The sequence below is a fragment of the Gopherus flavomarginatus genome, unplaced genomic scaffold (genome assembly GCF_025201925.1).
Source record: "Gopherus flavomarginatus isolate rGopFla2 unplaced genomic scaffold, rGopFla2.mat.asm mat_scaffold_34_arrow_ctg1, whole genome shotgun sequence".
Lineage (NCBI taxonomy): Eukaryota > Metazoa > Chordata > Testudines > Testudinidae > Gopherus > Gopherus flavomarginatus.
This window is the reverse complement of record NW_026115061.1, coordinates 1,696,135-1,709,798: the sequence shown is the minus strand read 5'-3', so window position 1 is coordinate 1,709,798 and position 13,664 is coordinate 1,696,135. Positions and strand designations below refer to the sequence as shown.

General features: G+C 50.2%; 1 protein-coding gene and 1 long non-coding RNA gene across 2 annotated transcripts; both read right to left on the bottom strand.

Moving 5' to 3' along the window:
- Positions 1-551: 551 nt before the first annotated feature.
- On the bottom strand, positions 552-6,466 carry LOC127042221 (zinc finger protein 7-like). The gene is made up of 4 exons (XM_050935839.1): positions 6,452-6,466; positions 4,051-4,177; positions 1,092-1,238; positions 552-773 (listed from the first exon to the last, which is right to left on the bottom strand). The coding sequence occupies exons 1-4, from the start codon at positions 6,464-6,466 to the stop codon at positions 601-603; spliced, it is 462 nt and encodes a 153-aa protein (XP_050791796.1). The 3' UTR covers positions 552-600.
- A 1,898-nt stretch (positions 6,467-8,364) lies between these two features.
- LOC127042235 (uncharacterized) lies at positions 8,365-13,236 on the bottom strand. The gene is made up of 3 exons (XR_007771886.1): positions 13,128-13,236; positions 9,164-9,247; positions 8,365-8,482 (listed from the first exon to the last, which is right to left on the bottom strand). It is a non-coding gene; the product is annotated as an uncharacterized LOC127042235 (long non-coding RNA).
- Between the last annotated feature and the right edge of the window lie 428 nt (positions 13,237-13,664).

Below are 13,664 nucleotides of genomic sequence, written 5' to 3'. Positions count from 1 at the left end.
TAATACAAAATAACACAATGCAACGTTATAAAGATTTATAGAGATAGTTAATACAGAGATTTCTCTACATCACCACTTTACGAGTTGTGCAGGCCTGCTGACGGCATTCATGGGGCTTCTTGCTCGTGTGGATTCTCTGATGCTGAATAAGGTGAGAGCTGCGATTGAAGGTTTTCCCACACTCACTGCATTCATAGGACCCCTCCTGTGTGTGGATTCTCTGATGCCGAATAAGGTGTGAGCTGCGACTGAAAGTTTTCCCGCACTCACTGCATTCAGGAGGGAGAGGATAGCTCAGTGGTTTGAGCATTGGCCTACTAAACCCAGGGTTGTAAGTTCAATCCTTGAGGGAACCATTTGGGAATTGGTCCTGCTTTGAGCAGGGGGTTGGACTAGATGATCTCTTGAGGTCCTTTCCAACCCTTATAATCTAGGATTCTATGATAGGATCTCTTCCCTGTGTGGATTCTCTGATGCCCAATAAGGTGCGAGCTGCAACTGAAAGCTTTCCCGCACTCATTGCATTCACAGGGCCTCTCCCCTGTGTGGATTCTCTGATGTTGAGAAAGGCCTGATCTGTAAGTGAAGTTTTTCCCACACTCAGCACATGTATTTTTTTTGCTTTTCCCTGCAGATTTCCTGCTGTATTCTGGTTTCCTTAAGGCCCTTCTGAGTTCCCTGACAGGAAATAAATTTATCCATTTTCTCCCCTGGCTGGTTTCCCTGCTCTTTTTCTGGTCTGTGCTGAACCTCACACGTCATTGCATCACCTGCTGTGATAGAGACAGAAACCTCAAACAGGGATGGAAAGGGGAAGGCCAAACCAAAACAAGTGCTGGAGAGAGGACAAATAAAAATCAGGAACTCAGCTCCCCCCAACAGGAGAGAGGAGGGGATCAATTCAGCCTTCACATCCCATCCAAATTCACAGGGGGAAGGGAGAAAGCTACTGCCCGGTGTCTGCTAGCATCTATAGGAAGCCTTGAGCTATATTTACCCTGCGGATGCGACCCCTGCTATGGACAATAATGAACTGAGAGACTTCCCAAGAGCTTTGTAGGGCATCCTAGATGTTTCCTTCAGGCACTTACAGATTCTGAGTTGGTTTAATGTTTCCTCATCTGTGCGGGGAGATCTCAGGATCTCTCTTTCCTCTGAACCCTGGAGCTCTGGGACCCATGGCTCTTCCCCTTGTTCCAGCTGGGAGATCATATCACGTTGGAAAACCAGAAACTCCGCTCAGATGAAAGAAAACAAAGGAGTTCAGTTGATTTCATACAACTTGATCATCAAAAACATTCTGTTAATTTATCTTCAGTGCTTAGTGTGACCTAGTGTGCCTGGGGCAGTCCTCACTGAAAATGCCAAGGTCAGAGCAGGCTGAAAAAGGGAGAGCAGATGCTCCCCATACTGGTGGTTAACACTGAAGTTAAACTCACTGACCAGTCACAAACTGTGCTTCTGATCCCACACACTGGTTAACGAGACTCTGAAAAAAGAAATCACACGGCCCTCTTTATTGCATGACAGTTCTCTGACTCCTAATCAGCAACTAGGTCCCGTACAGTGAGAGGTTATTTAAAAACTCTGCTCACTGTGATACAGCATGGCCAGAGGGCAGCAGGAGAGTGATCCTAATTGGATCCAGGAAGTGGGTGGGTAAAAGGTTAGCCACATTACCCAGGTTTGGATCTCATCCAAAATACCATGCTGCCAGCCAATCCTTTAGCAATTAAATTAAATGTTTAGAAGAAAGAACAAATGAAAGAATGAAGTTAAATTCCATCCTTCCAGACAATTCTTTAGCATCTAAACTAAAGGTTTAAAAGAAAGAAAGACAGAAAGAATTTAAATGGAAAAGCAGTCAGATACATTCCAAAATGGATATATCAGGTTCTTAGCAGTATTGGTGAGTTGCTGGCTTGAAAGTCTGTCTGGAACGCATCCACAGCTTGGATGGGTCATTCAGTCCTTTGTTCCAGGGTTCAGTTTGTAGAGAAGTTGCTCCAGAGGTAGGAAGGGGGATTGAAGACAAGATGGAGATGATGCAGCTGCGCTTTATATTCCTTTTGCCATGTGGCTTGTACTTCCTGTGTCCCAAACACAAGCTTCACAGCACATGGCATGGAAAAGCTTTGGAGGTTTCATTACACAGGCAAACCCCGGCATGTCTTGCTGACTCAATAGGTGTATCCCCTTGGTCCATAGGTTCATTGTACAGCTGATGACCCTCAATGGGCCATCAAACAGGCTAGGCAATGTTGATGCCAATATGTCTGAGGGTGTCACCCAGAAAAACTGCACAAGTCTGGAAATACAGATATACCTTACATATCTGTAACTCACAATACAAAGGTGATAGAAACATAGAAACAAAATTATCATACTTGGCAAATCATAACATTTTCACTGACACTTTACATGGCATACCTAGCATGATTCATTGCAATTTTATCAGATTATATTATTTTATTATTAATACCAAAGTGTCTCACAATTTCATGCAGTCTCACACTTGCTAAACTAGTGAATTCCCAGGACCAGTTCCCCAGGTCCTTGAAGATGCCAAACATTGTGCTTATGAGGGATTGAAATACCCACATATCTGCTGGGAACACACACACAGACACTGTGTCAATCTGTACCCCTGTGTTCACTCTTCTAGAAAATTATGATCAATTTTGTACCCAGTATGGCTTGTGAGGTATCATTAGAAAACCCATAACCTACTGAATATTATCCTCCTGTTAAAATGTGTAGTAACACTGTATGTAAAATTGTGAGATTTTACAGTATGATATTACTGAAAAAGTTACAGTTCTGGGGAACACCCACAGACCAGTTCCTCAGAGACAGCAAGGCAAACAGCTGGTCAAACAGCCATTCTCCTGCAGGGGGAAGGTGTGAAGACATTAAGGGCTGGTCTACACTACGGGGGGAAATCGATCTTAGATACGCAAATTCAGCTACTCGGATTACTCACCCATCCTCACCGCGAGGGATCGATGTCCGCAGCTCCCCCTGTCAAATCAGCAACTCCGTTGGGGTTGGTGTTGTTCCGGAATCGATATAAGCGCGCTCGGGGATCGATATATGGCGTCTAGATGAGACGCCATATATTGATCCCCGAGCAATCGATTTTAACCCGCCGATACGGTGGGTAGTCTAGATGTAGCCTTACATTCCATCACAGGGACCTATTGAGGCTGTTGTGGAAAACGACCACAGGATTAATATTTGAATCAGCTCAGCCTGAGGCTCTTTTCTTGGTTACAAGCACACAGGGGGCGACAGCTATTGGAATACTGTTCCTGAGCTAAAAATCACACAAGCCTTTTACAGTTTAAAACCACAAACAATGACACATATGTTGCACGTTAATTTCCTTATTTGGAATATATTGCAAAATATGATGCAGGTCAAAAGCAAGCTGAACAATCAGTTTTCCATATTTGGCCTTTCCTGTTATTTTTATTACACCTGGTGATATGGGAGCAAGACTCTCCATGTCTCAAGAAATGTCACTACCAACCTAGGCCATTTTCACATGCTGGGGTGCAATCCAGATCGGCGAGGAGTTGTGTCATCTGTAATCCTGGGTGAGATTCAGTGTTCTGCTGCTGGAGCTCCCCTGTCTGGATATTCCCAGCCAGCGTTCAAGGACGCACTGAGTGTCTGTATGATAAGTAACCCTGGACTGGCAGCTCTGACTCCAGCCGCCTGCTTGTTACACCCCAAGCACATTCTGGTTTGGGTAGAGAAGGCTCAGGGTTTGAGAGAAGGCTGGGGGTAGGAAGCTTCTGTTCATTATGCTGGACCTAACCCCAGTTTTACTTGAGTAAAGAGGAGATATTTGACATTGTGTGATGCTGCTCCTGTGCTCTGTTCCCAAAGTGTTCTGCAGCAGAGGAGGGTCTCTAGTAGTATGTATGTTACTGGCCTATTGGGGTGATGCTGAAACAGGACAGGGTACAGATGGCATTGTGGGGGTGGCATGAACCTTCACTCTTCATTTCCCCTTCCAAGAACAGAAGGGACAGGAATCCTTACCCAGCAAGACCATCGTCTCATAGTTCCCCTGCATGACATCTCTGTAGAGGGCTCTCTGAGTGGGGTCCAGCAGAGTCCCCTCTTCCCTGGAGAAATACACAGCCACCTCCTCGAAGGTCACCGGCCCCTGAAAGAGCAGGAGTCCAATACTCAGTACCTGCTGACCCACTCACAACCCCACTATTCACGGAACAGCAGCACCAGGGAAATGGAAGCTCCAGGAGGCACATGTTAACAGAGTCCCAACCCACCTTGCTTACAGCAGCCAGGAGGCATCAGAGGGTAGAAAGAGAGAACCTTTGTGTCTCCCATCTGACAGACAGAAGTAGGGTCTTCACATTTATCACATAGCTACTAGCCAGAGCTTAATATAGGAGATGGGGCTGTCTCTGGACCCTGATAGTGGCTCCCTGGTAGGAATCCAAGCACTCTCCAAATAAAATATATGGAAGAAAGGGGAAGTCAATCATAAAGAATAGAAGTTAGAAGGTCAGAATTGTAGTGCCCATTAACAAAGGTTTAGAGAAAATAGAGCCTATCAAACTAACGGGATATCCTTATTGGATGAGATCAAAAGTTTGGTTGCAGCTAATAGTATTGATGTAATATACCTAAACTTCCGTAAGGGACATGACTTGATTAGCACAATATTTTTACTAAAAAAAACTAGAATGATACAAAATAAACACGGCATACATTAAATAGATTAAAAACTCTGATAGTAAATGGGGAACCATGATCGAGTGGATTTCTTTCTAGCAGGTTCCTGCAGGGATTGGTTCTTGGCCCTGTGCTATTTAACATTCTTATCCATGACTTAGAAGAGAGTACAAAATCATCACTGATAAAGTTTACAGTTGCCACAAAGATTGGGGTTGGTGGTAATTAATGAAATGTCAGTAGATTCAGGCTCCATCGCTGAGAGTCTGGGAAGTCGTCCCAGCCCTGGCTGGATGGTTATTTCCTGTTCCACAAAGAGGGGAAGTTCCATTCCCAACTCCTGTGCCTTGAAATTAGGACCTATCTGACACTACACCCCCATATTCATCATAGTGGTATGATTATAATATGATTAGGACATAATTATGATCTATTTTGTAGAAGATGCATCATGTGTGGTGTCACTGGAAAAGTTCTGATTTGCTGAATATGATTATCCTATTTGTGTGCACATATCATGTTCGTATCTGAAGTTATGGATATTGACTCTGTATCTGTATTTCAAATGTGCTTACCCTGGGTAACACCCACAATGAGCCTTTCAGGTACAACAATGAAGAAGCCAGACAGTGCTGATGGCTCAACAAAGACAATGGACTGTGGAAGAGCTTAGCCTTCCTGTGAATGTTTCAGCCAGCCTATGAGTCATGGCTACTATGACTCAGCAGGGCCTGTGACCAGACCACATGACACTAAACTCCATTTTAGTACCTGTATTTTTCCACAAACTGGACTAGGAACTGAGTTTGGAACAAAAGGTTCCCACCATATGGAAAAGCTACATAAGGTGGGGTGTGACATCATCTCTTGGCCTCATTCTCCACACAAGAGAACTTCTGGAAACACCTGAGAAACAAAAACGGATGTGGGGGAAGTGCTGCTCCCAGGATCAAGAGATTTCTAGCTTGTGTATGGAAACTTGGGGGACTGCTTGTACCATCAGTCAGGGTGAGAAATTGCTAATTCAAATTCTATCCATCTAGTATGTTAGGCTTAGTCTGAGTTTTGGTTATTTGCTAAATAATCTGCTTTGATCTGTTTGTTATCACTAATAATCACTTAATCTATCTTTCTGCAGTTAATAAACTTGTTTGATGCTTTATCTTAACCAGCGTATTTTGAGTGAAGTGTCTGGGGAAAATCTCAGCTTGTTGTGCACATCTGTCCCATATCGAGGGGAAGGGGAACTACATTAATGAGCTTGCATTATAGAGATCCCTGTGCACTATAAGATGGTATCATTCTGGATTTATACTACAGCAAGTGTGCAAGGTTGGGGAGTGGGAAATTGGCTCTTGTCTTCTATCTGTCCTTGAGTGGCTTAGGTAACGCACTCAGGTAGCTTAGTTGGCTGCATGGCGCCACCTGCTGTTGTGTTGGGTGATAACAGGCCCTGGAGAGGCTGGCGAAATCTCCAGCAAAGCAGTGTGAGAAGGGCCAGCCCAGCGTGAGGGTTAGAGGACACAGCAGTTCCCAGAAGCTCCACAAACTGCCTCCTGGGGGTGACAACCCATCACGCCCTACACTACACAAGTCACAGCAGGTTTGTCACATGCTGTCCCCTCCCTTTCTCCACCCGAGATATTTCCTGCTTCCCACCACTTCTAGCAATTACCACCCTCTTATGCATTTACTGCTCCTCAACCTCCAAACAGAGCCCGCCACCCTGATAATCTCTTACCTGAGCCAGCTCCATTGCAGCCATTTCCTTGCCCCTGGGAGGACGAGATGATCTGCAGCGAAACATGGATGTTATTCTCTGGCCTGCCGGGGTGAAAAGGGCAAGGTATGAGAATTCAGACTAGGCTTTTGTCCATTCCACAACCCGATTCCCCCCAGCTTTTCCCCTGCTAATGCACATTCTAGGTTCTAACACACTGTGAAGCACAGAGTGACCTTATTCCAGTACAGGCCTAGCCCCCTCCCACCAGGGTGTAACCCTCTGACACATGGGGAAACCCTCCCAGTAACAGTCTCTCTCTTACACATATCAAGTTTGCGGACAACACCAAGCTGGGAGGGGTTGTAAGTGCTTTGGAGGATTGGATTAAAATTCAAAATGATCTGGACAAACGGGAGAAATGATCTGAAGTAAATAGGATCAAATTCAGTAGAGACAAGTGCAAAGTACTCCACGTTGGAAGGAACAATCGGAGGCCAGAGAAGAGCAGAAACAAAGGAGTCACTTTGGGGGATTCTCCCTGTCATTGTCCCCAAGGCAGCTGTCTCAGGTTTACAAAGGTGTTTCATGTTCCAGCCTTTGTACAGTCACTCCTGGGAGTGCCCCTTTCATGGACTGGGCCTAGTTTTAGTTTTTGGTAGTTAACAATCTTGGTTTATTGTTCATCTAACCAGTATGTGTGGATTGAAGTGTGTTGGAAACTCTGTTTGGGATAACAAGCTGGTGCATGTCATTTTCCGCTGATGAAATGACAGACTTCATATGAGCTTGGGTCGTTCAGTAGCGTGCTGGACAGTGCAAGATGCACATTTCTGGGGGAAAGTTGGGCACTTGAGAATTTGCTGGTTTTCTCCTGAGGTGTAATTCATGAGTGGCTGTCTAGCAGCACTCAATACTGTGTAGCTGGGAGTGAGTTACATGCTGGAGACTGTGTGTTAATTGGCCAAGAGGGGCTGTTCTCGCGGGAAAACAGTGGAAAAGGCACCCCATGCTGGAGGACTGAGGTACAGCTATTTAACAGTCCAGATTGTACTCTGGGTAACATCACAGACACTCATTATGACAGAGCCTCTTACAACACAGAGAAAGTAAACCCATGTCCCAGAAATCGAAGACTCCAGACAGAGGGCAAGTGTCCCTGGCACTGCTTCTTGCTGACAGAGAGGTTCAGAGACAGTGCGAGAATCCTGGGGAAGCTGGGAACAGGAAGCATGGGCTGGCGGGGTTCGGTGGAGAAAGGGAACAGGAAGGGCAGGGATATTACTGAATCCAGGATCTTAGCAGTACTAGATGACAGGATAGCACATAGTGCAGCCCATTGGAAAACACAATCCCAACTATACATACAAAATGATGGGGTCTAAATTAGTTGTTTCCACTCAAGAGAGTGATCTTGGGGTCACTGTGGATAGTTCTCTGAAAACATCCACTCAATGTGCAGCAGCAGTGAAAAAAAGTGAACAATGTAGGAAATAATTAAGAAAGTGATAGATATGACAGAATATCTCATAGATCATATTTGTAAAAACAGCAAATAAATCCATGATACACCCACATCTTGAATACTGAATGCACATGTCACCCCATCTCAAAAATAGAAATATTGGAATTGGAAAAGGTTCAGAAAAGGGCAACAAAAATGATTAGGGGTATGGGACAGTTATGCCAGACCTAACCCCCAGTTTCACTTGAGCAAACAGGAGATATTTGACACTGTGCAATACGGCTCCTGTGCTCTGTTCCCAAAGTGTTCTGCAGCAGAGGAGGGTCTCTGGTATTATGTGTGTCACTGGCCTATTGGGGTGATGCTGAAACAGGACAGGGTACAGATGGCATTGTGGGGGTGGCGTGAACCTTCAGTCTTCATTTCCCCTTCCAAGAACAGAAGGGACAGGAACCCTTACCCAGCGAGGTCACAGTCTCATAGTTCTCCTGCATGACATCCCAGTAGAGGGCTCTCTGAGTGGGGTCCAGCAGAGCCCACTCTTCCCTGGTGAAATACATAGCCATCTCCTTGAAGGTCACCAGCCCCTGAAAGAGTAAGAGTCCAACACTAAGGACTTGCTGCCCCACTATTTGTGGCAGAGAAGAGTGAATCAAATGGAAGCTCTGGGTGGATCATAGTCAGGAGAGTCCCACCTCGACCTGGCTCAGAGTATCCAGCAAATGCCAGGGTGAGGAGATGAAGAGAGAGCCCCTTATCTCTCCCAGCATATCCATCACTCCCCTACTAGCCACTGACTGATACAGGAGATGGAGCCCCTAGCAGGGTCCAGGGAGAGCTCGCTGGTAGGATGCCCAACACCCTCCTCATTGTGAGGAGTGGGATATGAAGGGAGAGGCAGCTCCAATAAGCCTGACTCATGGGTGTCCCCTTTATATCTCACAGCAGCTGATGGTTAATGAGGTCAGGCTCCAGCACTAGGATTCTGGTCAGTTTGACTAGCTCCATGTAGGTGGGTTATTTTCTCTCTTCACAAATTAGGGCATTTCCACCTCCAAACCTCCTGGATCTGTTCCTAGAATCTAGACCACTTAGTAAATAACTCCCAGCAGGTCTGCCACACCCTGGCCTCCTCCTTTCCCCACGCTGTGAATTTCCTGCCCCGCTCCAACCTCCAAACCAGACTCTGCAAACCTTCCCACCTCTGGTGTATTTGCTCTCCCTTTCCTCCAGCAGGAACCCACCAGCAACCCCCCGATAATCTCTACCTGGACTGACTCCACTGCAGCCATTTCTCTTCCCTGTCCCACGCCAGGCTGGGATGAGCTGGAGCAAAACATTCTGCAGCCTGTCTGGGGGAGAAGGGCAGTTGTGGGCGTTTCAGAACCGGTTTTAGTTTATTTCACATCACAATTCCCCCAGGCCCTTTCCCTGCAGACAGACACCCTAGATTCTGTCATGCTGGGAAATGCTCAATCTGTTTATTACAATTTAGACCTGGCTCCTCCTGCCAGGATAAGTCCACAGACACATTTTTAACCTCCCTTCTCTCTCCCCTCACCCCTTCTCTGAACACAAGGCTAGAAAAGAGCAGAACCAAAGGAGTCACTGTGGGAGATTCCCTCAGACACTGACCCCACGGCAGCCACACCCCAGCAGGGGGAATATGGAGTCAGGAACTGGCTTTTGCTCTGTCTGATCCTTGTTTTGTTCACTGGAAAGTGGTTCTGCCCCAGGATGCAGCAATACATGTGTCTGGGTGGACTAGAGAGCTGGAAATCTCTCCCCCACATTCATTTCTCCCACTGCCCCTTTCAGTCTCTCCTTCCCCTGTCCTCTCTCCCTGCCCCTCTGGCTGGGACAGTCCCATTCCTGGGGGCTTTGCTCTCCCATGGCTGGATTTCCTCCTGGCAACCGCTAATGGGAGGAGAAATGAGGTGGTGGTGTTTGTGCAGAGTCACTTTCTTGCCAGACCCTAGGACATTCCCTGAGGTCTTTCAGTTACCTGGAGACTCTGGCTCAGAATTTAGTAGTAACAGGGCCCAGGACTGCCCTAGGGGGCTAGGACCAGCTGCAGAAAGTCATCCCCTGGGCCGGGCAGAGAAGAAGCTTTAATTAAGGTCACTTCCCAGTACAGAGCCCCACTGGGGGAGCAGCAGCTGCCAAGCCTGGTCTCCCAGATCACAATGGAGGCTGCAGCATCTGACCCAGGAAGCTGAACCCCAATATCCTGAGCAGAGAGGGACGGAGTGTATGAGCAGCTTCCCTCCTTTAGCTCTCTGGGGAGAGCAGCTAATGGGAGCCCCTCCTCACAGGGTGAATGGCTGATCTCATTTGACCCACTGTCCATCTGGAATCACTCCTTGTCTTTCCATACAGTGACTCTGGATTAACAACGGTCTCAATGACACCGGATTTCAGAAAGAATGAGTTCAGAACGCTGTGGAAAAGACCATCGTGTGGCAGTGCTGACTCCCTTCCCACCTCCCTCACCCCCGCAGATCTAGGACAAGGACTGGGGGCAAAAATTTTCCAAACGGAACCGAAAGTTCCTGCAGTTTTCAAAAGAGGAGAAAAGTAAATTCTGTGAATTCACACTAACAGTGTTTGCTAAGTGGACAGAAAGTTATCACAGTGACAGGGCACGTGACTGGGGAATGGACTTGGTGACCTGGTGACTAGGAGCCAGGACTCTGGTACAAGTTGACCAGAGAGAAGGATCATGGTTAGCAGCAGCCCCCAGACACCCCCTAGTACCCAGAGCCCAGACCCCCCAGCCAGGGGCCCCAGACACCCCCCAGCCAGGATCCCACCAGATATTCCCTGGGACGCAGCCCCCAGAGTCCCTGGCCAGGGACCCCAGATACCCCTCAAAGCCCCACCGGCCAGAGAACCCCCACCACACCATGATTGCCAGGTTGGGAATCCCAAAGGGTTCCCCCCCACCAAGAGCCCCCAGCAGCCAGGGACCCCCTCAAGGGACCCCCCCCCTACTGGGAACTCAGTCCCTCACTGCCTGCCTAGGAACTTCCCCACCCTGCAGAACGATCTACCCTGACATTTGCCTGGGACCCCCTCCTCTGCCCAGTGTGACCCCCTGATGCTTTACAGTGCGACCCATCACTCTGCTTCCCTGGCATGCCCTCACCTAGTGCCAGGGATCCCCTCCCCCAGCTCTGTGCACTGGGCATGGCAACAAAACCAGGAACCAGCGGGGGAAGCACAGACAGAGCCCCTGGCACAGAACCAGGCTCCCTCTAACCCTCTGTCCCGCCTCCCCAAGAGACATCCAACCCCACTGTTCTGCAGCCACCAGGCCCCCAGCGATACCCACCTCCAGGACCCATAGCCTCAGGGATGGGCACATCAGAACCACCACCCCCGAAAACCCCAAACCTCCACAACCCACCAACCTGACTAGGGTACCCCCTGCCCAGCCACCCAGAGGCCTCCCCCTACCACAGTGCCCCTTCAGCTGCAATCTCCCCACACAGACACCCTCCCTGCCCCTGCAAGTGTTACCTCACAGAGTGTGAGAAGTGGCTAGAAAGTTAACACCACCTCCTGCTGGCCAGTCACACAGGCAGAGGGAGCCTGGGGAGTGCTTCTTTAACAGGAGAATGGAAGGCCTGGAGGGCAAGAAAGATCCACGGGCTGTCACTAGCAAATAATGGCCACCATGGATCCACCCCAGAGGCGGCTGCATCTTAGCACATTGGGAAACAACCCATCATATTCAATTAGAAATAAAACAACTAGAGAGAAGTGGGGCAAATGTTTGGGGTATTTTATATCAATCTTTGACACACGCAGAGAGAACCCTGTCACAAACGACATTTGATAACATGAGAGAAAACCACCAAGATCGGAGGGGATTTGATGTTGCTATTAAATAACTAGTGGAAAAGGGGGACTGTTGGACTGGATTTTATATGACTGTCCAATACATAAACAGAATGTGATGGTCCCCCCCGGCCACGGGGCAACCATTCACGTGAGCAGCTCAGAGCCCTTTGAGGAGCTGATTTAAGGGCGGGGGGGGGAGCTGGAAGACTCCCTGGACAATGGAAGGGGGCCGCAGGGGAATTGGGAAATGGGGTCTGGGCAGTCTCCCTGGGGGATGTGCTCCTCCCTTCCCTTCCCTGCCCTGGCAGAGAACGGGAACCTCATCCCATCCCACTCCAGTGGGAGCCATGTTCTGGGGAATGACCCAGGGCAACAATTTCCCACCCAAACAAGGACAAATCGCTGCAGATAAAATGGGTGGGAAAATCCACCCCCCATCGGAGAGATTTTAAATTGACCTTTGAGAAGTATGGAGAGAAAAGGGAAAATCAGAGGCAATTAGAGAGCTGATCATTGGAGGGGGGAGGAGAATCTCCCTGGATTTTACAGCCACGTGTGATAATGAGAGAGAAAAGGGGAAATCTTGAGAGAATGTGTGTGTGGGAGGAAGTGGCAAAAACAGGGACAGGATCCAGTTAACTCACCTCCCTCCCACCCCGGGAATGTCCTGGCTGCACAGAGACAGATCTACACCCCCACCCCAGTGACCTCCCCCCCTGCAACTCCGGCTTCTCCTCCCCCCTCGACACCTCCGCCCTCACACCAAAGGGGGGGGCTCTGCCAGCGCCTCCCCCTGAGCTCAACTCCTGCTCCTCCCCCCAGCCCGGATTGTGCCCTTTAGCCCCCCACGAACCCTGCCTCCAGCTGCCTGACCTCCCCGCCCATCAATTTCCTGCTCTGCGCCCGCCCCCCCCACGCTCCCTGTTAGTTCCCCGCCCCGCTCCAGCCCCGCCCCCAGCGCCCGGCGGAACGTTACGGCTGGTCCGGGCAGGGGGAAGGGCAGCGGCTTCAGCGGCTGTTACTGGGCATGCGCAGTGCCCGGGAGCAGCACATTGCTATGGGGAGGGATTTAACACACCGCCCACCCCCGCCTGGCCCGGGGTCCGCCCCTCCCCCCCACACGACGGCCGGGCCCCGGCCCCCCCATCCCAGCGGGGCGGGCGGGCGGATCCTCCTGCAGCTCCACTGGGGCCGAGGCGCCTTCAAGGCTTCTCCCAGGCTCCCTGGGGCAGAGTCACTTTCCTGCCCCCCAGCGCCTCTCATTCCCCGGGGGCTCCGGGTCACAATGTCCCACCGCCCTTCCCCCGCCTGCAGCTCCGGCTTCTCCCCTCCCGCCCCCGCCAGCCACACCAAGGGGAACCCCCGGGCCCCAGTCTCTGTCCCCACCTGGATCCCAGCGGGGCCGGGGGCAGATCCTGGCTGCAGCTGAGAACAGCGGCTCCGCTCTGGCTCGGGCAGCTCCAGCGCTGCTGGCAGCACGTGGAGAACCTGGAAGCAGCTGTTCAGCCCGGGCCCCGCGTCACAATGTGCCAGAGCCCCGCCCCCAGGAGCTGCCCCACCCCTGAGCTGAGCCAGAGCCCCGCCCCCAGGAGCTACCCTGCCCATGGGCTGTGCCAGAGCCACGCCCCCAGGAGCTGCTCCGCCCCCGCTCTGTGCTGGAGCCCCGCCCCCAGGAGCTGCCCCACCCCTGCTCTGTGCTGGAGCCCCGCCCCGAGGAGCTGCCCTGCCCCCGAGCTGAGCCAGAGTCCCGCCCCCAGGAGCTGCCCGCACCTGGGATGTGTCAGAGCCCCGCCCCCTGGAATTTCCCCATGTTGGGTCTCTGAGCTTTGTTCTCCTGCCGCCTTCTACCCAGCACCCCCTGCTCCCTTCCTGTGTCTGCAAACACCCCCCCTCCCCCGGGGCCGGCTGCAGTGCTCGCTGAGG

Excerpts from the sequence above, each read along its gene's own strand:
- LOC127042221 (XM_050935839.1), bottom strand. Across the intron at positions 1,239-4,050 it reads TGAGACGATGGTCTTGCTGG|CGGAGTTTCTGGTTTTCCAA; the intron begins GTAAGGATTCCT and ends CTTTCATCTGAG. Across the intron at positions 774-1,091 it reads ATTAAACCAACTCAGAATCT|CAGGTGATGCAATGACGTGT; the intron begins GTAAGTGCCTGA and ends TCTCTATCACAG.